Here is a 20382-nt window from a genome sequence, read left to right on the forward strand (position 1 = left end):
TTTGAGGAAGCACATAGCAGTAAGTAACCTTAGTAGATATTTTGGCTGTCACCATAAGCCAGGGGTTGGCAACCTTTACCAGCCATTTTGACCAGTTTCACAAATTAAAGAAAACAACGGGAGCCACAAAAATCTTTTGAAATTTAAAACGGAATAACACTGCAAACAAAGTTGTTTTTTTTTGCTTTGTGCTATGTATAAACCAAGGGTCTCAGACACGCGGCCCACACCTTATTCTCCCAAAACGTGCCGTGATGGTACAGCATTTAGCGCCCACTTCAACCAGCGTGCCGGCCCAGTCACACGTTGTATGAGGCTTCTGCTTGCTCACGTAAGTGACAGCAAGGCATACTTGGTCAACAACCACACAGGTTACACTGACGGTGACCATATAAAACAACTTTAACACTCTTACTAATAATGCGCCACACTGTGAACCCACACCAAACAAGAATGACAAACACATTTCGGGAGAACATCTGCACCTTAACACAACATAAACACAACAGAACAAATACCCAGAATCCCATGCAGCCCTAACTCTTCCGGGCTACATTATACACCCTATACTCCTCTTTCACTTCCTGTAGCCAACATGGCAGTCGGCAAGAATAAGAGGCTGACCAAAGGCGGCAAAAAGGGTGCCAAAAAGAAGATTGTGGACCCTTTCTCCAAGAAGGACTGGTACAATGTCAAGGCACCAGCCATGTTCAACATCCGCAATATTGGCAAGACCTTGGTCACCAGGACTCAGGGAACCAGAATCGCTTCAGACGGTCTGAAGGGTCGCGTGTTCGAGGTGAGCCTCGCTGACCTCCAGAATGACGAGGTTGCTTTCCGCAAATTCAAGTTGATCACGGAGGACATCCAGGGCAAGAACTGTTTGATGTGTGGGGGAGCAGGGTTGGGGTGGGGGCTGGGTTTGGTGGTAACAGGGGTGTATAATGTAGCCCGGAAGAGTCAGGGCTGCATGGGATTCTGGGTATTTGTTCTGTTGTGTTTATGTTGTGTTAAGGTACAGATGTTCTCCCGAAATGTGTTTGTCATTCTTGTTTGGTTTTGGTTCAAAGTGTGGCGCATTATTAGTAAGTTGTTTTATATGGCCACCGTCAGCGTAACCTGTGTGGCTGTTGACCAAGTATGCCTTGCTGTCACTTGATGCATACAACAAAAGGCTGGGCCGGCACGCTGTTGGTACAGATTGTAGAGGGCGCTAAATGCTGTACCATCATGGCACGCCCTTATTATTATTGTTAGCGTGAAAATCAAAGAATATTAATTTCGAGAGTTTTCTGCGAGGGGCATCGTAATCCGGAACCCTAACCCTAACCCCTGCCATAGGCTGATGTTAGCTTCCCTGCTAAGAATCACTGTCAAATGTACATCGTGTGGGGACATTTATTAACGCACTGCAGTCTCATAGACACACACAGTCGCACACACACACACACACACACACACGCACGCACACGCACAGTCGCACGCACACACACGCATACATATAAACACCAATCAGTGTGTTCCCAGGTGCAGCCCACACCGATCAGTTTATGGTTTGCATAAAGGCTAACTTGTTATTTTCCTTCGTAATCTCTGCCTACTGAGCCTATGGTGCTGTTAAGTTATTGTGCCCCAATTTGCCTTCATTTTTTTTTATGTTAATGTATTATTATTTAATATATATTATTGTTTGAGTAGCTTAAGAGATATTCCTGGCTCTGAATTTGCTCATTGCTATTTTTATGTTTTTGTGCATTATTTGTTGCCGTCATCATTAAACGAACAGGTTACTCATCAATACTTGGACTTTGACGTGGTTTGTTTTCCCAAGGTGCAAATGATTTGGACCGGACATGGCGTGAAGGTAAATACATATTTAATTTTAACACTCAAAAAAGGAATAAACAAAAGGCGCGCACAAGGGCGGAAGTACAAAACTTGGCTATAAAAACAAAAACTCGCACAAAGGCAGAACTATGGACAAAAAAACAAAAGACACTAACTGTGGCATAAATAAACAAAACTTACTTGCGATGACGTGAACAGGGCAGCATGGACTATGAACATGAAACAGAGTGTCAGGAGTGTGTCAAGAGTGATGTCGCCAGGCTGACTGCCTGGCAACTGCAGGCTTAAATAGTGATGACATGATTAGTGACAGCAGGTGCGTGACTCAAAATGTGAAAACGTGAGACAGGTGCGTGACATGACCATGTGAACCAGGTGAAACTAATGGTTACTATGGTGACAAAGGGAGTGAAGACAAGAACTAAAAAGGGTCTAAAAACCAAGCAAAACATAACTAAACAAAACATGATCACAGACGTGACAGTTACCGTATTTTCCGCACTATTAGCCGCACCTAAAAACCACAAATTTACTCAAAAGCTGACAGTGCGGCTTATAACCCGGTGCGCTTTATATATGGATTAATATTAAGATTCATTTTCATAAAGTTTCGGTCTCGCAACTACGGTAAACAGCCGCCATCTTTTTTCCCCGTAGAAGAGGAAGTGCTTCTTCTTCTACGCAAGCAACCGCCAAGGTAAACACCCGCCCCCATAGAACAGGAAGCGCTTCTTCTTCTACTGTAAGCAACCACCCGCCCGCGTAGAAGAAGAAGAAGCGCGCGGATATTACCGTACGTTTCATTTCCTTTGTGTGTTTACATCTGTAAAGACCACAAAATGGCTCCTACTAAGCGACAGGTTTCCGGTTCATGAAAAGACGCAATCTCTCCATCCGCACACGGACTACTATTTCACAGCAACTGCCTAAAGACTTTCAAGAAAAGCTGGCTACTTTCCGTGCATATTGTAAAAACAAGATAGCTGAAAAAAAGATCCGGCCAGAGAACATTATCAACATGGACGAGGTTCCACTGACTTTTGATATTCCTGTGAACCGCACTGTGGATACAACGGGAGCACGTACGGTGAATATTCGCACCACAGGGAATGAGAAGTCATCCTTCACTGTGGTTCTAGCTTGCCATGCTAATGGCCAGAAACTTCCACCCATGGTGATATTCAAAAGGAAGACCTTGCCAAAAGAGACCTTTCCAGCCGGCGTCATCATAAAAGCTAACTCGAAGGGATGGATGGATGAAGAAAAGATGAGCGAGTGGTTAAGGGAAGTTTACGCGAAGAGGCCGGGTGGCTTTTTTCACGCAGCTCCGTCCATGTTGATATACGACTCCATGCGCGCCCACATCACGCTGGTTTTTAATATATTATTAAAGTTTGACTGACCTATCTGACTGTTTTTTTGACATTCCTTTAGCGCAGTTAGATGCGGCTTATAACACGGGGCGGCTTATAGGTGGACAAAGTTTTGAAATATGCCGTTCATTGAAGGCGCGGCTTATAACCCAGGGCGCCTTATGGTGCGGAAAATACGGTACTCATCAGTTACTCAGTACTTGAGTAGTTTTTTCACAACATACTTTTTACTTTTACGCAAGTAAATATTTGGGTGACTACTCCTTACTTTTACTTGAGTAATAAATCTCTAAAGTAACAGTACTCTTACTTGAGTACAATTTCTGGCTACTCTACCCACCTCTGTCCATGCCTAAGTGCTTGATTTGATACACTTAGTGATTAGGACACCTGATTCTCATCATTCGGATGGCTGGCCAAATACTTTTGGCAATATAGTGTATGGTAGTTTCGATCATTTATGTGAAAGTGTACTAGCTCGTATTTTTGCCACTTACCTCTTACTGCGGTCAAAGGTACTCGAGTTACCGGCTTCCTCCGGTTGTTATGAGCTCCGTGGTCTCTCCCACGCTCTTCCCCTAAGAAGACAAAGAAGGGAAAAAAGGGAAAATGACACACAGTGCATGTTTTGTTTACTGACAAACATTTTTGACGTGCTATTAAAGCCTCTGAGGCGGTGAGAAAGCTGGAAACAAAGCCACCCACAGTGGAAGTTGAGTCAGCTGAATTATTTAGTGGGGTGTTGACTTTGGAACTGGCAGACATTAGACCTTGCAGGAGAGGGGTTGGGGAAGGGGGGGTCCTTAAAATGGTCAAAAGCAAAGTGGGGGGAAAAAACAATCCATGTTGTGTATATGGTGTCGCTTACACCTGGCATGAAAACGAGGGGAGGAGTGAGGAGAAGCCAGAGGGCTGTTTATAAAGGGAGGGAGCGGATTGTGTCCATCTGGGACCATCCCCAGCTGAAAGCTTCCCCACCCTGAGCCCAAACATCTCTTCCTCCCCCCCCCAACTCTCTATGAACCCATTGTCACTCCGTTTCTCCTTCACTGGGTGCGACTGGAACTTGTAAACCTGCGGAACTTTCAGTTCTTTCATGTGGCCAGTCTAGTACCCGCACTCTTTTACTATGAAGCCACGTTGATGTAACACGTTGGCTTGGCATTGTCTTGCTGAAATAAGCAGGGGCGTCCATGGTAACGTCGCTTGGATGGCAACATACAGGTAAAAGCCAGTAAATTAGAATATTTTGAAAAACTTGATTTATTTCAGTAATTGCATTCAAAAGGTGTAACTTGTACATTATATTTATTCATTGCACACAGACTGATGCATTCAAATGTTTATTTCATTTAATTTTGATGATTTGAAGTGGCAACAAATGAAAATCCAAAATTCCGTGTGTCACAAAATTAGAATATTACTTAAGGCTAATACAAAAAAGGGATTTTTAGAAATGTTGGCCAACTGAAAAGTATGAAAATGAAAAATATGAGCATGTACAATACTCAATACTTGGTTGGAGCTCCTTTTGCCTCAATTACTGCGTTAATGCGGCGTGGCATGGAGTCGATGAGTTTCTGGCACTGCTCAGGTGTTATGAGAGCCCAGGTTGCTCTGATAGTGGCCTTCAACTCTTCTGCGTTTTTGGGTCTGGCATTCTGCATCTTCCTTTTCACAATACCCCACAGATTTTCTATGGGGCTAAGGTCAGGGGAGTTGGCGGGCCAATTTAGAACAGAAATACCATGGTCCGTAAACCAGGCACGGGTAGATTTTGCGCTGTGTGCAGGCGCCAAGTCCTGTTGGAACTTGAAATCTCCATCTCCATAGAGCAGGTCAGCAGCAGGAAGCATGAAGTGCTCTAAAACTTGCTGGTAGACGGCTGCGTTGACCCTGGATCTCAGGAAACAGAGTGGACCGACACCAGCAGATGACATGGCACCCCAAACCATCACCCAACCATGCAAATTTTGCATTTCCTTTGGAAATCGAGGTCCCAGAGTCTGGAGGAAGACAGGAGAGGCACAGGATCCACGTTGCCTGAAGTCTAGTGTAAAGTTTCCACCATCAGTGATGGTTTGGGGTGCCATGTCATCTGCTGGTGTCGGTCCACTCTGTTTCCTGAGATCCAGGGTCAACGCAGCCGTCTACCAGCAAGTTTTAGAGCACTTCATGCTTCCTGCTGCTGACCTGCTTTATGGAGATGGAGATTTCAAGATCCAACAGGACTTGGCGCCTGCACACAGCGCAAAATCTACCCGTGCCTGGTTTACGGACCATGGTATTTCTGTTCTAAATTGGCCCGCCAACTCCCCTGACCTTAGCCCCATAGAAAATCTGTGGGGTATTGTGAAAAGGAAGATGCAGAATGCCAGACCCAAAAACGCAGAAGAGTTGAAGGCCACTATCAGAGCAACCTGGGCTCTCATAACACCTGAGCAGTGCCAGAAACTCATCGACTCCATGCCACGCCGCATTAACGCAGTAATTGAGGCAAAAGGAGCTCCAACCAAGTATTGAGTATTGTACATGCTCATATTTTTCATTTTCATACTTTTCAGTTGGCCAACATTTCTAAAAATCCCTTTTTTGTATTAGCCTTAAGTAATATTCTAATTTTGTGACACACGGAATTTTGGATTTTCATTTGTTGCCACTTCAAATCATCAAAATTAAATGAAATAAACATTTGAATGCATCAGTCTGTGTGCAATGAATAAATATAATGTACAAGTTACACCTTTTGAATGCAATTACTGAAATAAATCAAGTTTTTCAAAATATTCTAATTTACTGGCTTTTACCTGTATGTTGCTCCAAAACCTGTATGTACCTTTCAGCATTAATGGCGCCTTCACAGATGTGTAACTTTATCAGTATTTATTGCCACCTTTCCCAACTTCTTTGTCACGTGTTGCTGGCATCAAATTCTAAAGTTAATGATTATTTGCAAAAAAAAAAAAAGTTTATCAGTTTGAACATCAAATTGTCATGTCTGTGTAATCATGTTTTGTTTTAAGTCATGTTTTGTTTAGTTTCTGTCTTTTCACTCCCTTGTCTTGTTTGCATGATTACCCAATAGTTTCACCTGTTCCACATTTGGACTCATTGTGCACTCTTGTTTGTCACCATAGCAACCATTAGTTTTCACCTGTCACGTCACGCACCTGTTTCACGTTTTGAGTCACGCACCTGTTTTCGTTAATCATGTCTGTAGTATTTAAGTTCAGTGTTTTTCAGTTTGTCTTGCTGACGACCTCACCACATTTATGCTCTGTCCATTCTTTCCATGTCCATTCCTCAAGCAACTATTTTTGTCCAAGCCAAGTAAGTTTTTGTTCCATGTTTATAGTCTTTTTGGTTTCATAGTTTGTTCTCCGCCACTGTGCGCGCTTTTCGTTTGTACTTTTTTTTGATATATTAATAAATCATGTACCTTCATTCCCGTCTCGCCCGAGCCAACTTTCCGTTGCATCCTGGAAAAGCAAACACCCAAGATCAAGTCATGACACAAATATGTTGTCTTTGTAGCATATTCAACTGAATATGGGTTGAAAAGGATTTGCAAATCATTGTATTCCGTTTATATTTACATCTAACACCATTTCCCAACTCATATGGAAACGGGGTTTGTAAATAAAGGGGACACAGGTACTGGGAGTTAGCGCCGTACCGGCTCAAATGTGAAAGGTACCCATCACCAGGGTTGCAAAATTCCGGGAATATTCAAAGTTGAAAACTTTCCATGGGAATTAACGGGAATATATGGGAATTAACAAGAATTAATGGGAAATTAATGGGAATAAACATTGAATGCAACATGCTAGATCTTGCAGAATGATTATTAGCTAAAACAACCTGATTTAATGCAAATTCAGTAGAATTTCAACCCTGAACTGTGCATTCCTCCATCACATGTGCAGTGCATTCCTCCATCACATGCACAGATAATTCCCAGAATGCAACACACTACAGCAGGGCTATGGAGGCCACTCTAGTATTTGAGCCCAAGGACTCAGTCATTGCCATTTCTAATATAAAGTAAAGTTCTTACTTATATCTGTCAGTAAACTCGCCATGAAAGCGCTAAACAGTGACGTGTGGTGAGGTTGATGGCTGGTGAGGCACTGACTTCATCACAGTCAGATTTACAAACATATGAACCCTAAAGAGTATCTTATTCACCATTTGATTGGCAGCAGTTAACGGGTTATGTTTAAAAGCTCATACCAGCATTCTTCCCTGCTTGGCACTCAGCATCAAGGCTTGGAATTGGGGGTTAAATCACCAAAAATTATTCCCGGGTGCGGCACCGCTGCTGCCCACTGCTCCCCTCACCTCCCAGGGGGTGATCAAGGGGATGGGTCAAATGCAGAGGACACATTTCATTACACCTAGTGTGTGTGTGACAATCATTGCTACTTTAACTTAACTTTAACTTTACACATACAAACTGTAGCACACAAAAAAGCACATTTAATTTAAAAAATGGTCTTACCTTTACTTATAAATGAAGTCCATGCACCGCAACTAAAGCCCTCACTTAAACTTTCCACGTGCAAGATTGAATCTATTTAAAAAAAGTGTAACCGAGGGTTTATAAATGTCGCCTATACTGTATGAAACTACAAAATAACAAACACGGAGGCTCCAGTTTACACGAGGACCACTTTATTTACCTTCTTTCAAAAACCTCCGCAACGTGTCATCACTTCCGCTCTTAGCGCCTTCAAAATAAGAGCTCAAGGCGTATACTGTATAACAGCGCATAACAGGAACTTAACATCACAAAGAGGAAAGCCCATGAAAATAGGTTACAAAAGTTATTTAATAAGAAGCCAAAAAGTGCAAAAACAATAATGTTGGTGTTGGAGGAGTTGTGAATTAGGTACACCTGCAGTCTGCAGGTGTACCTAATGTTGTGGCCCTGCAGTCATTCACAACTCCTCCAACACGAACATTATTGTTTTTGCACTTTTTGGCTTCTTATGAAATAACTTTTTTTAAATAGATTCAATCTTGCACGTGGAAAGTTTAAGTGTGGGCTTTAGTTGATACAACAATTCTACGGCGGGGGTGCAGGAGGCGAGCCTCAGCCAGTGCGTCTTTTGCAGCCGTTTTATGATCGCTCAGCACAAGAAATACGTTACACACATACAGTTGTTGACAAAATACACTGTACATTATATACCTCAGCTAACTAAACTATGGAAATGTATAATATAATTCATATAGCAATACGGTCTCACTGCACAGCAGGCCAGCAGTTAGCCGAGTCATTGCGCAATCCATGTTGAGGCACTGAGTGACGGTGCCGCGGTAACACCGCATTCACCGGTGATTCTCATACTTGCCAACCCTCCTGGGAGACTCTCAAATTTCAGTGGCCCTCCCAAAAATCGTCACGTCCACTTTTCACCCAGTCCAGCAAATGCTGGCCCAGCCACATTATATGTGCGGCTTCAGCACGCACACACACACACGTGAATGCAACACATACTTGGCCAACAGCGATACAGGTCACACTAACGGTGCCCGTATAAGCAACTTTAACCCTGTTAGAAATATACGCCACACTGTGAATGCACACCAAACAAGAATGACAAACACATTTTGGGAGAATATCCGCACCGTGACACAACATAAACACAACAGAACAAATACCCAGAATCCCATGCAGCCCTAACTCTTCTGGGCTGCAGTATACACCCCCGCTACCACCAAACCGCGCCCCCCAAGTGTGGCGCATATTTCTAACAGTGTTGAAGTTATTTATACGGGCACCGTCAGTGTAACCTGTATCGCTGTTGGCCAAGCATGCGTTGCATTTACATGTGTGTGCGTGCTGAAGTCGCACATATTTTGTGATCGGGCCGGCACGTTGTTGGAAGGGATGAAAAGCAGCTCGTGGAGGACGATAAACGCAGTGCCTTTAAAGCACGCCCCCAAGACTGTTGAATACGAGATATAATGACTGATGAACACCTTCGTTCGATAATGAAGGTTGCCTCAGCTCAAAGCCTGAGCCCCGACATTAATGAACTAGCATCCAAGAAAAGATGGCAGGTATCTGGCTTGGGCACATCAGATTAGATCAGTGTGTTGCAAACTGAGCAGTTTATAGTCTAGAATGGTTGGTTTATTCATTGTTATTTTATTTTCTAATTTATTAGCCTGTGGAAAAAGTTAATGTTGATATTTACCTCAGAATGCTGCAAAGAGAAAAGAGGCATTACATTTTTATTTAAATTGTATTTGATATGCCATTGATATTTTTAAATTATTATTATTATTATTTGAAACTCGGTTTTGCATGTCACTATAAAGTTATACAAGCCTTGCTAGTTCAATATTTAATGCAAAACTTGTTTGGGTCCCTATTAAAAGGTTAATTTGTTCAACCTTGGCCCGCGGCTTTGTTCACTTTTATTTGAGTTTGACATCCCTGCTTTAAAGCATAACCAAGCATGCATCAATATAGCTCTTGTCTCAAAGTAGGTGTACTGTCACCACCTGTCACATCACACCCTGACTTATTTGGACTTTTTTTTTGCTGTTTTCCTGTGTGTAGTGTTTTACTTCTTGTCTTGCGCTCCTATTTTAGTGGCTTTTTCTCTTTTTTTTGGTATTTTCCTGTAGCAGTTTCATGTCTTCCTTTGAGCGATATTTCCCGCATCTACTTTGTTTTAGCAATCAAGAATATTTCAGTTGTTTTTATCCTTCTTTGTGAGGACATTGTTGATTGTCATGTCATGTTCGGATGTACTTTGTGGACGCCGTCTTTGCTCCACAGTAAGTCTTTGCTGTCGTCCAGCATTCTGTTTTTGTTTACTTTGTGGCCAGTTCAGTTTTAGTTTCGTTCTGCATAGCCTTCCCTAAGCTTCAATGCCTTTTCTTAGGGGCACTCACCTTTTGTTTATTTTTGGTTTAAGCATTAGACACCTTTTTTACCTGCACACTGCCTCCCGCTGTTTCCGACATATACAAAGCAATTAGCTACCTGCTGCCACCTACTGATATGGAAGAGTAGTGACTTATGGGCAATATTTTCTGAATTCGTGCCCCTGCAAAAACATTTTTCAACCAAGCTTGTTCAAATGTTACACATGTGGTCGTCCCTCTCCCAAAATGCATACCAATTTTTGGGGTCGTTCAGCCAAACACACTAAAGTTACGGTGGGTGTTTTTTCAGAGCGTCTCAAGCTGCGGGAGGAATCGAGTCAATGGGGTCAAACTTTGGGGTGTAATAACAGCGCTACGTGGTGGTGTATCTCTCAGGGAAACAATAGCACAGGCAACGCAGCGGGTGTTGCGCCTTTGGACAAATTCTCACCCCCTTTTCTGGGCAGCGATTTATGAGTGGAAGAAATTCCTTTCATAAACAAATACGGTATAGCATTTCGGAATTTAAAAATGATATTTAACCTTCTTTTCGTGGGTGGCTCAGATGGTAGAGTGAGCGTCAAGAAACTCGGGGGTTCCTGGTTATGGACCCAACTTCCGCCATCCTCGTCACTGTTGTTGTATCCTTGGGGAAGAGATGAAATTATTCTTATTATTATATTTAGATGTGGTCCAGCAACACAATAGCTCCATCCATTTTCTTATCCGAGGTCGGGTCGCGGGGGCAGCAGCCTAAGCAGAGAAGCCCAGACTTCCCTCTCCCCAGCCACTTCGTCCAGCTCCTCCCCGGGGGGATCCCGAGGTGTTCAAACCATCAGGGAGACATAATCCTCACAACTTCACCTACTCAGTGGCCTAGTGGTTAGAGTATCTGCCCTGAGATCGGTAGGTTGTGAGTTCAAACCCCAGCCGAGTCATACCAAAGACTATAAAAATGCGAGCCATTACCTCCCTGCTTGGCACTCAGCATCAAGGGTTGGAATTGGGGGTTAAATCACCAAAAATTATTCCCGGGCGCGGCCACCGCTGCTGCTCACTGCTCCCTTCACTTCCCAGGGGGTGATCAAGGGGATGGGTCGAATGCAGAGGACAAATTCCACCACACCTAGTGTGTGTGTGTGACTATCATTGGCACTTTAACTTGTAACGTGTCCTGGGTCTTCCCCCGTGGCCTCCTACCGGTCGGACGTGCCCTAAGCACCTCCCTAGGGAGGCATTCTGGTGGCATCCTGAGAAGATGCCCGAACCACCTCATCTGGTTCCTCTCCATGTGGAGGAGCAGAGCTTCTCACCCTATCTCTGAGGGAGAGACCCGAAACTCATTCCGGCCACTCGTACCCGTGATCTTGTCCTTTCGGTCATAACCCAAAGCTCATGACCATAGGTGAGGATGGGAACGTAGATCGACCGGTAAATTGAGAGCTTTGCCTTCCGGCTCAGCTCCTTCTTCACCACAACGGATCGATACAGCGTCCGCATTACTGAAGACGCCGCACCGATCCGCCGGTCCATCTCACCATCCACTCTTCCCTCACTCGTGAACAAGACTCCCAGGTACTTGAACTCCTCCACTTGGGGCAGGGTCTCCACCCCAACCTGGAGATGGCACTCCACCCTTTCCCTGGCGAGAACCATGGACTCGGACTTGGAGGTGCTGATTCTCATCCCAGTCGCTTCACACTCGGCTGTGAACCGATTCCAGTGAGAGCTGAAGATCCTGGCCAGATGAAGCCATCAGGACCACATCATCTGCAAAATGATCCATGTCACAAAAATGTCCCAATGGTTGGGAACCCTCCAGACCCTAGAAATATGGTTGATAGTCCGCAATTACAGAATGTTTTGCAGGCTGAACATTTCACTAATAAATAGAGAAGGTTAAAACATAGTCCTGCAGAGATATGAATACCATTAACAAGTTTTTATTCAGGTAGAAATATCCCAGATTACATGACCAAACGTTTCAATAATGGCATAATGACGGTGATAGCCATTTGTTAATTGGAGTGCCTTTTCTTAGGGGCACTCACCTTGTGTTTATTTTTGGTTGAAGCATTAGACGTCTTTTTACCTGCACGCTGCCTCCCGCTGTTTCCCACATCTACAAAGCAATTAGCTACCTGCTGCCACCTACTGATATGGAAGAGTATTACACGGTTACTCTGCCCAGCTCTAGACAGCACCGACACTCAACAACAACACATCATTTGCAGACGTCTCAACTAACGTTTTTGCTGTATGGGGGGGTGTACCAGATGACATCATCTGGTACAACCCCCCATACAGCAAAAACGTCTCAACGAACATTGGACACAAATTCCTCAATCTGATTGACAAACACTTTCCCAAAGACAACACCCTAAGAAAAGTATTCAACAAGAACAACATTAAATTGAGCTACAGCTGCATGAACAATATACGACAAATCATCTCAAACCACAACAAAACAATTGCAAATGAGCCGTCGGCCCCCGGACAGAGCGACTCCAAAACCAACAAAGGCTGCAACTGTCGAAAGAAACCTGATTGCCCTCTCAACGGGGGGGTGCTTACAAACATCAGTTGTCTACCAATCTAAGGTAATACGCAAGGACATTAACACATCCGACACATATGTAGGATTAACCGAGGGAGAGTTTAAAACCAGATGGAACAATCACAAGGCTTCTTTCAGGAACCAAAACCTGCGGAATACCACAGAACTCAGCAAACACATTTGGGACCTCAAAGACAATAATGTTGAATATTCAATAACATGGCAAATTCTTGCATCCAGCACACCTTACAATAGTGGTAATAAAAGATGCAACCTATGCTTGAAAGAGAAACTGTTTATTATTTACCGTCCAGACCTGTCATCCCTCAACAAGCGCAGCGAAATTGTAACAGCATGCCGCCACAGACGGAAACACCTCCTAGGTAACACATGAGCCAATCACCACGCCCCTACGCCAGCCTGTACCCACCCACTCTGTGCCCTATATAAACCATGGTATGTGAATGCTCCCATTAAAATCTCCTGATGATTGAGGGTACCCCCCCTCATGAAACAGGCCTGTAGAGATGAAATAGTCTTGTGATTTTTTCCCCACACATACATATATATATATATATATATATATATATATATATATATATATATATATATATATATGAGTGTGTATGTTACTCATCAGTTACTCAGTACTTGAGTAGTTTTTTCACAACATACTTTTTACTTTTACTCAAGTAAATATTTGGGTGACTACTCCTTACTTTTACTTGAGTAATAAATCTCTAAAGTAACAGTACTCTTACTTGAGTACAATTTCTGGCTACTCTACCCACCACTGGTCCCACAGTACATTTTTGGGGTCCCACTTTTTTGTAAGCGTTTTGAAAAAAAAATTATAAACATATGCATTATCCTGTTATATCTCACATTCCATATTGTGTCTTGGAAAAAGGTTGTCATAAACGTTACTTCATTCATTTAAGAAAAATAATTAAAAAAAGAAAACACATTTGTGTACATATGTAGATGTATTCAGTTATAAACATTCATTCACTTTCTTCTTTCCTTCATGGATCTAAACTTTACCGCTGCTGGTAGTTTTTTTCTATGTTTTTATCGAATAAGTTGTAGGTGTATATATTTCAGTATAAAAGTGTAAAAAGTGTTTTGCTTGGGTGATGAAATGATGATAATGGTGTGCCAGGGCATACATACATTTTAGATTTAAATCTCTGGAGTCTACATCAACTTCACATCTATCCCTCATTTCAAATTGTTTTACTTTTTTTTATGTTGTTTTTTTGTTTGTTTGTTTTCCGCCCTTTTTTGTCAAACAAAACTATGTTTTTAATGGCAAACACAGAAAATATGCAAAATTTTCCACCGAAAATATTTTTCTTAGTGTAATATGAGCCAATCACCACGCCCCTACGCCAGCCTGTACCCACCCACTCTGTGCCCTATACAAACCATGGTATGTGAATGCTCCCATTAAAATCTCCTGATGATTGAGGGAACCCCCCCTCATGAAACAGGCCTGTAGAGATGAAATAGTCTTGTGATTTTTTTCCCACACATACATATATTGCGCTCTACTACGGTATCGAGCACTATTTTTTGGATAACCTTATTAAGACATATATATATATATATATATATATATATATATATATATATATATATATATATATATATACATACATATACATTGATATATACAGTATATCATTTATATGTATTTATTTTTGCTGTTTTTGTTTACATGTTAAAGGTGTTTTAATGAATATACATGCATGTTTAATATATAGATTCCTTTCTTTAATGAAGACTAGAATATAAGTTGGTGTATTACCTGATTCTGATGACTTGCATTGATTGTAATCAGACAGTAGTGCTGATAACGTCCACGTTTTCAAATGGAGGAGAAGAAAAGTTCCTCCTTTCTGTCTAATACCACATGAAGGTGGTGGGTTTTTGGCATCCTATTTGTCCAGCTTCCATATTCGTTTTTATACACTTTACAAGAAATATATTGGCGTCAAACTCCGTAGCTTGCTAGCTTGTTTGCGCTGGCTTTCGGAGACTCTTGTTTTGAAAGCGCAGGCGCGATGGAGCGGCACTTTTATTGTGAAGACAGGAACTGTGCAGTCAGTCTTTAGGCTTTTGACGGGATGTACGGTTGAAATAAAAAAAAGTATATTTTTTCCTTCACACTTTTGATTGATTGATTGGAACTTTTATTATTAGATTGCACAGTACAGTACACATTCCGTACAATTGACCACTAAATGGTAACACCCCAATAAGTTTTTCAACTTGTTTAAGTCAGGTCATGTGACCGCCTGGCTCTGTTTGATTGGTCCAACGTCACCAGTGACTGCATCTGATTGGTGGAACGGAGTGAAACGTCACCAGTAAGGCAGGCACTTTGAAGGTCTGTCTGACAGACCAAAACAAACAAAGCGTGCATTAACAGATCGATAAAAATTAGTAGCGAGTAGCGAGCTGAATGTAGATAAAAGTAGCGGAGTAAAAGTAGCGTTCCTTCTCTATAAATATACTTAAGTAAAAGTAAAAGTATGTTGCATTAAAACTACTCTTAGAAGTACAATTTATCCCAAAAGTTACTCAAGTAGATGTAACGGAGTAAATGTAGCGCGTTACTACCCACCTCTGTGTGGGACCCCATTTTTAAGACTTGATGGGGTCCCTGGGACCACATTTTGAAAATTCCTAGCGCCAACACTGCTAGTCAACAGAGGAGAAAAAATGCTTTATTTAAATAAATATATTATTTATAAAGCAAGTTAAAGTATCATTGGCAAATTTTCACCTCGGCACGCATACATGTGTCCGCTTTTTGGGATTTCAGAATATGGTCAGCCTAGATAAGAGGACAGCAATGGTGGCGCTTCCTTTCGCCGGAGGAAGCAGGAAGTGTAGATTTAGAAACCGCAGCCTATCCGAGCAAACCCCCGAGCCGGGGTCCGCCGGGATCGTTATCGCCACACACATTGTGTTCTAGGGCAGGGGGAGAGGGAGGACGGGGGGGGGGGCGTCACCTGTCAGCATAAAAAACCCCTCCACTATATTACTTACTTAGCTAAGAGCTGCCGGATGGGAAGCCACCTGGGAACCGGCGAACCCCCGTGTCACTTTGACCTCAGGGTTACCTGGCAGGGTCAGAGGATGATTGGCTAATTATTGCCCTAATCACAGCTCACGTTTGGTTATCTCCCGCTATGGCCGCGCGGCGCTGTTGAGCTTATAAAAACACAAACACGCATTCATCACTTAATGAATTCCAGTGACACCCCAAGGGCGGGAGTGTTGGGCGTGAGCAGAAATGAGCAGGGGCGTCTGGGGTTTAGCATTTGTGAGGTTTTCCAAGTTCGGGCTGCCTAACGTGTGACACAATTTATTATTTCTGTGAGGGAAGTTGTCCGCGTACGATCTGCAGGGTGTTCATGAAGTTGAGGTTGTTTTGTACCAGGGTTTTTCAACCACTGTGCCGCGGCACTCTAGTGTGCCGTGAGATACAGTCTGGTGTGCCGTGGGAGATGATCTCATTTCACCAATTTTGGGTCAAAATATTTTTTGCAAAGCAGTAATTATAGTCTGCAAATGATGTGTTGTTGTTGAGTGTCGGTGCTGTCTAGAGCTGGGCAGAGTAACCGTGTAATACTCTTCCATATCAGTAGGTGGCAGCAGGTAGCTAATTGCTTTGTAGATGTCGGAAACAGCGGGAGGCAGTGTGCAGGTAAAAAGGTGGCTTAAACCAAAAATAAACAAAAGGTGAGTGCCCCTAAGAAAATGTATTGAAGCTTAGGGAAGGCTACGCAGAACGAGACTAAAACTGAACAGGCTACAAAGTCAACAAAAACAGAATGCTGGACGACAGCAAAAACTTACTGTGGAGCAAAGATGGCGTCCACAATGTACATCCGAACATGAATATGTAATGCAAACCAGTAATTATAATCCGCAAATGATGTGTTGTTGTTATTGAGTGTCGGTGCTGTCTCGAGCTCGGCAGAGTAACCGTGTAATACTCTTCCATATCAGTAGGTGGCAGCAGGTAGCTAATTGCTTTGTCGATGTGAGAAACAGCGGGAGGCAGTGTGCAGGTAAAAAGGTGTCAAATGCTTAAACCAAAAATAAACAAAAGGTGAGTGCCCATAAGAAAATGTATTGAAGCTTAGGGAAGGCTATGCAGAACCAGACTAAAACTGAACTGGCTACAAAGTCAACAAAAACAGAATGCTGGACGACAGCAAAAACTTACTGTGGAGCAAAGATGGCGTCCACAATGTACATCCGAACATGAATATGTTATGCAAACCAGTAATTATAATCCGCAAATAATGTGTTGTTGTTGAGTGTCGGTGCTGTCTAGAGCTGGGCAGAGTAACCGTGTAATACTCTTCCATATCAGTAGGTGGCAGCAGGTAGCTATCTGCTTTGTAGATGTGGGAAACAGCGGGAGGCAGTGTGGAGGTAAAAAGGTGTCTAATGCTTAAACCAAAAATAAACAAAAGGTGAGTGCCCCTAAGAGAAGGCTCTGCAGAACGAGACTAAAACTGAACTGGCTACAAAGTCAACAAAAACAGAATGCTGGACGACAGCAAAAACTTACTGTGGAGCAAAGATGGCGTCCACAATGTACATCCCAACATGAATATTTTATGCAAACCAGTAATTATAGTCTGCAAATAATGTGTTGTTGTTGAGTGTCGGTGCTGTCTAGAGCTCGGCAGAGTAACCGTGTAATACTCTTCCATATCAGTAGGTGGCGGCGGTTTGTCATGATCACAATATGCAGAAAACAGCGGGAGGCAGTGTGAAGGTAAAAAGGTGTCTAATGCTTAAACCAAAAATAAACAAAAGGTGAGTGCCCCTAAGAGAAGGCTGTGCAGAACGAGACTAAAACTGAACTGGCTACAAAGTCAACAAAAACAGAATGCTGGACGACAGCAAAAACTTACTGTGGAGCAAAGATGGCGTCCACAATGTACATCCGAACATGAATATGTTATGCAAACCAGTGATTATAATCCGCAAATAATGTGTTGTTGTTGAGTGTCGGTGCTGTCTAGAGCTCGGCAGAGTAACCGTGTAATACTCTTCCATATCAGTAGGTGGCGGCGGTTTGTCATGATCACAATATGCAGAAAACAGCGGGAGGCAGCGTGCAGGTAAAAAGGTGTCTAATGCTTAAACCAAAAATAAACAAAAGGTGAGTGCCCCTAAGAGAAGGCTCTGCAGAACGAGACTAAAACTGAACTGGCTACAAAGTAAACAAAAACAGAATGCTGGACGACAGCAAAAACTTACTGTGGAGCAAAGATGGCGTCCACAATGTACATCCCAACATGAATATTTCATGCAAACCAGTAATTATAGTCTGCAAATAATGTGTTGTTGTTGAGTGTCGGTGCTGTCTAGAGCTCGGCAGAGTAACCGTGTAATACTCTTCCATATCAGTAGGTGGCGGCGGTTTGTCATGAGCACAATATGCAGAAAACAGCGGGAGGCAACGTGCAGGTAAAAAGGTGTCTAATGCTTAAACCAAAAATAAACAAAAGGTGAGTGCCCCTAAGAGAAGGCTCTGTAGAACGAGACTAAAACTGAACTGGCTACAAAGTCAACAAAAACAGAATGCTGGACGACAGCAAAAACTTACTGTGGAGCAAAGATGGCGTCCACAATGTACATCCGAACATGAATATGTTATGCAAACCGGTAATTATAATCCGCAAATAATGTGTTGTTGTTGAGTGTCGGTGCTGTCTAGAGCTCGGCAGAGTAACCGTGTAATACTCTTCCATATCAGTAGGTGGCGGCGGTTTGTCATGAGCACAATATGCAGAAAACAGCGGGAGGCAACGTGAAGGTAAAAAGGTGTCTAATGCTTAAACCAAAAATAAACAAAAGGTGAGTGCCCCTAAGAGAAGGCTCTGCAGAACGAGACTAAAACTGAACTGGCTACAAAGTAAACAAAAACAGAATGCTGGACGACAGCAAAAACTTACTGTGGAGCAAAGATGGCGTCCACAATGTACATCCGAACATGAATATGTTATGCAAACCAGTAATTATAATCCGCAAATAATGTGTTGTTGTTGAGTGTCGGTGCTGTCTAGAGCTCGGCAGAGTAACTGTGTAATACTCTTCCATATCAGTAGGTGGCGGCGGTTTGTCATGATCACAATATGCAGAAAACAGCGGGAGGCAGCGTGCAGGTAAAAAGGTGTCTAATGCTTAAACCAAAAATAAACAAAAGGTGAGTGCCCCTAAGAGAAGGCTCTGCAGAACGAGACTAAAACTGAACTGGCTACAAAGTAAACAAAAACAGAATGCTGGACGACAGCAAAAACTTACTGTGGAGCAAAGATGGCGTCCACAATGTACATCCCAACATGAATATTTCATGCAAACCAGTAATTATAGTCTGCAAATAATGTGTTGTTGTTGAGTGTCGGTGCTGTCTAGAGCTCGGCAGAGTAACCGTGTAATACTCTTCCATATCAGTAGGTGGCGGCGGTTTGTCATGAGCACAATATGCAGAAAACAGCGGGAGGCAACGTGCAGGTAAAAAGGTGTCTAATGCTTAAACCAAAAATAAACAAAAGGTGAGTGCCCCTAAGAGAAGGCTCTGTAGAACGAGACTAAAACTGAACTGGCTACAAAGTCAACAAAAACAGAATGCTGGACGACAGCAAAAACTTACTGTGGAGCAAAGATGGCGTCCACAATGTACATCCGAACATGAATATGTTATGCAAACCGGTAATTATAATCCGCAAATAATGTGTTGTTGTTGAGTGTCGGTGCTGTCTAGAGCTCGGCAGAGTAACCGTGTAATACTCTTCCATATCAGTAGGTGGCGGCGGTTTGTCATTGATTACAATATGCAGAAAACAGCGGGAGGCAGCGTGAAGGTAAAAAGGTGTCTAATGCTTAAACCAAAAATAAACAAAAGGTGAGTGCCCCTAAGAGAAGGCTCTGCAGAACGAGACTAAAACTGAACTGGCTACAAAGTCAACAAAAACAGAATGCTGGACGACAGCAAAAACTTACTGTGGAGCAAAGATGGCGTCCACAATGTACATCCGAACATGAATATGTTATGCAAACCGGTAATTATAATCCGCAAATAATGTGTTGTTGTTGAGTGTCGGTGCTGTCTAGAGCTCGGCAGAGTAACCGTGTAATACTCTTCCATATCAGTAGGTGGCGGCGGTTTGTCATGATCACAATATGCAGAAAACAGCGGGAGGCAGTGTGAAGGTAAAAAGGTGTCTAATGCTTAAACCAAAAATAAACAAAAGGTGAGTGCCCCTAAGAGAAGGCTCTGCAGAACGAGACTAAAACTGAACTGGCTACAAAGTCAACAAAAACAGAATGCTGGACGACAGCAAAAACTTACTGTGGAGCAAAGATGGCGTCCACAATGTACATCCGAACATGAATATGTTATGCAAACCAGTAATTATAATCCGCAAATAATGTGTTGTTGTTGAGTGTCGGTGCTGTCTAGAGCTCGGCAGAGTAACCGTGTAATACTCTTCCATATCAGTAGGTGGCAGCAGGTAGCTAATTGCTTTGTAGATGTCGGAAACAGCGGGAGACAGTGTGCAGGTAAAAAGGTGTCTAATGCTTAAACCAAAAATAAACAAAAGGTGAGTGCCCCTAAGTCTCTGCAGAACGGGACTAAAACTGAACTGGCTACAAAGTCAACAAAAACAGAATGCTGGACGA

General features: G+C 42.8%; 1 protein-coding gene across 1 annotated transcript in view; it reads left to right on the forward strand.

The window, feature by feature from the left end:
• The first annotated feature begins 575 nt into the window (after positions 1 to 575).
• Positions 576 to 20382, forward strand: part of LOC133614778 (small ribosomal subunit protein eS1-like) — a 33680-nt gene continuing 13873 nt past the window's right edge. The window contains exon 1 of the mRNA XM_072916306.1: positions 576 to 928. Coding sequence (XP_072772407.1) covers positions 596 to 928 — 333 coding nt within the window. The 5' untranslated portion in view covers positions 576 to 595. The remainder of the gene's footprint in view (positions 929 to 20382) is intronic.

This window comes from Nerophis lumbriciformis, linkage group LG01, assembly GCF_033978685.3.
Source record: "Nerophis lumbriciformis linkage group LG01, RoL_Nlum_v2.1, whole genome shotgun sequence".
In the NCBI taxonomy this organism is placed as follows: domain Eukaryota; kingdom Metazoa; phylum Chordata; class Actinopteri; order Syngnathiformes; family Syngnathidae; genus Nerophis; species Nerophis lumbriciformis.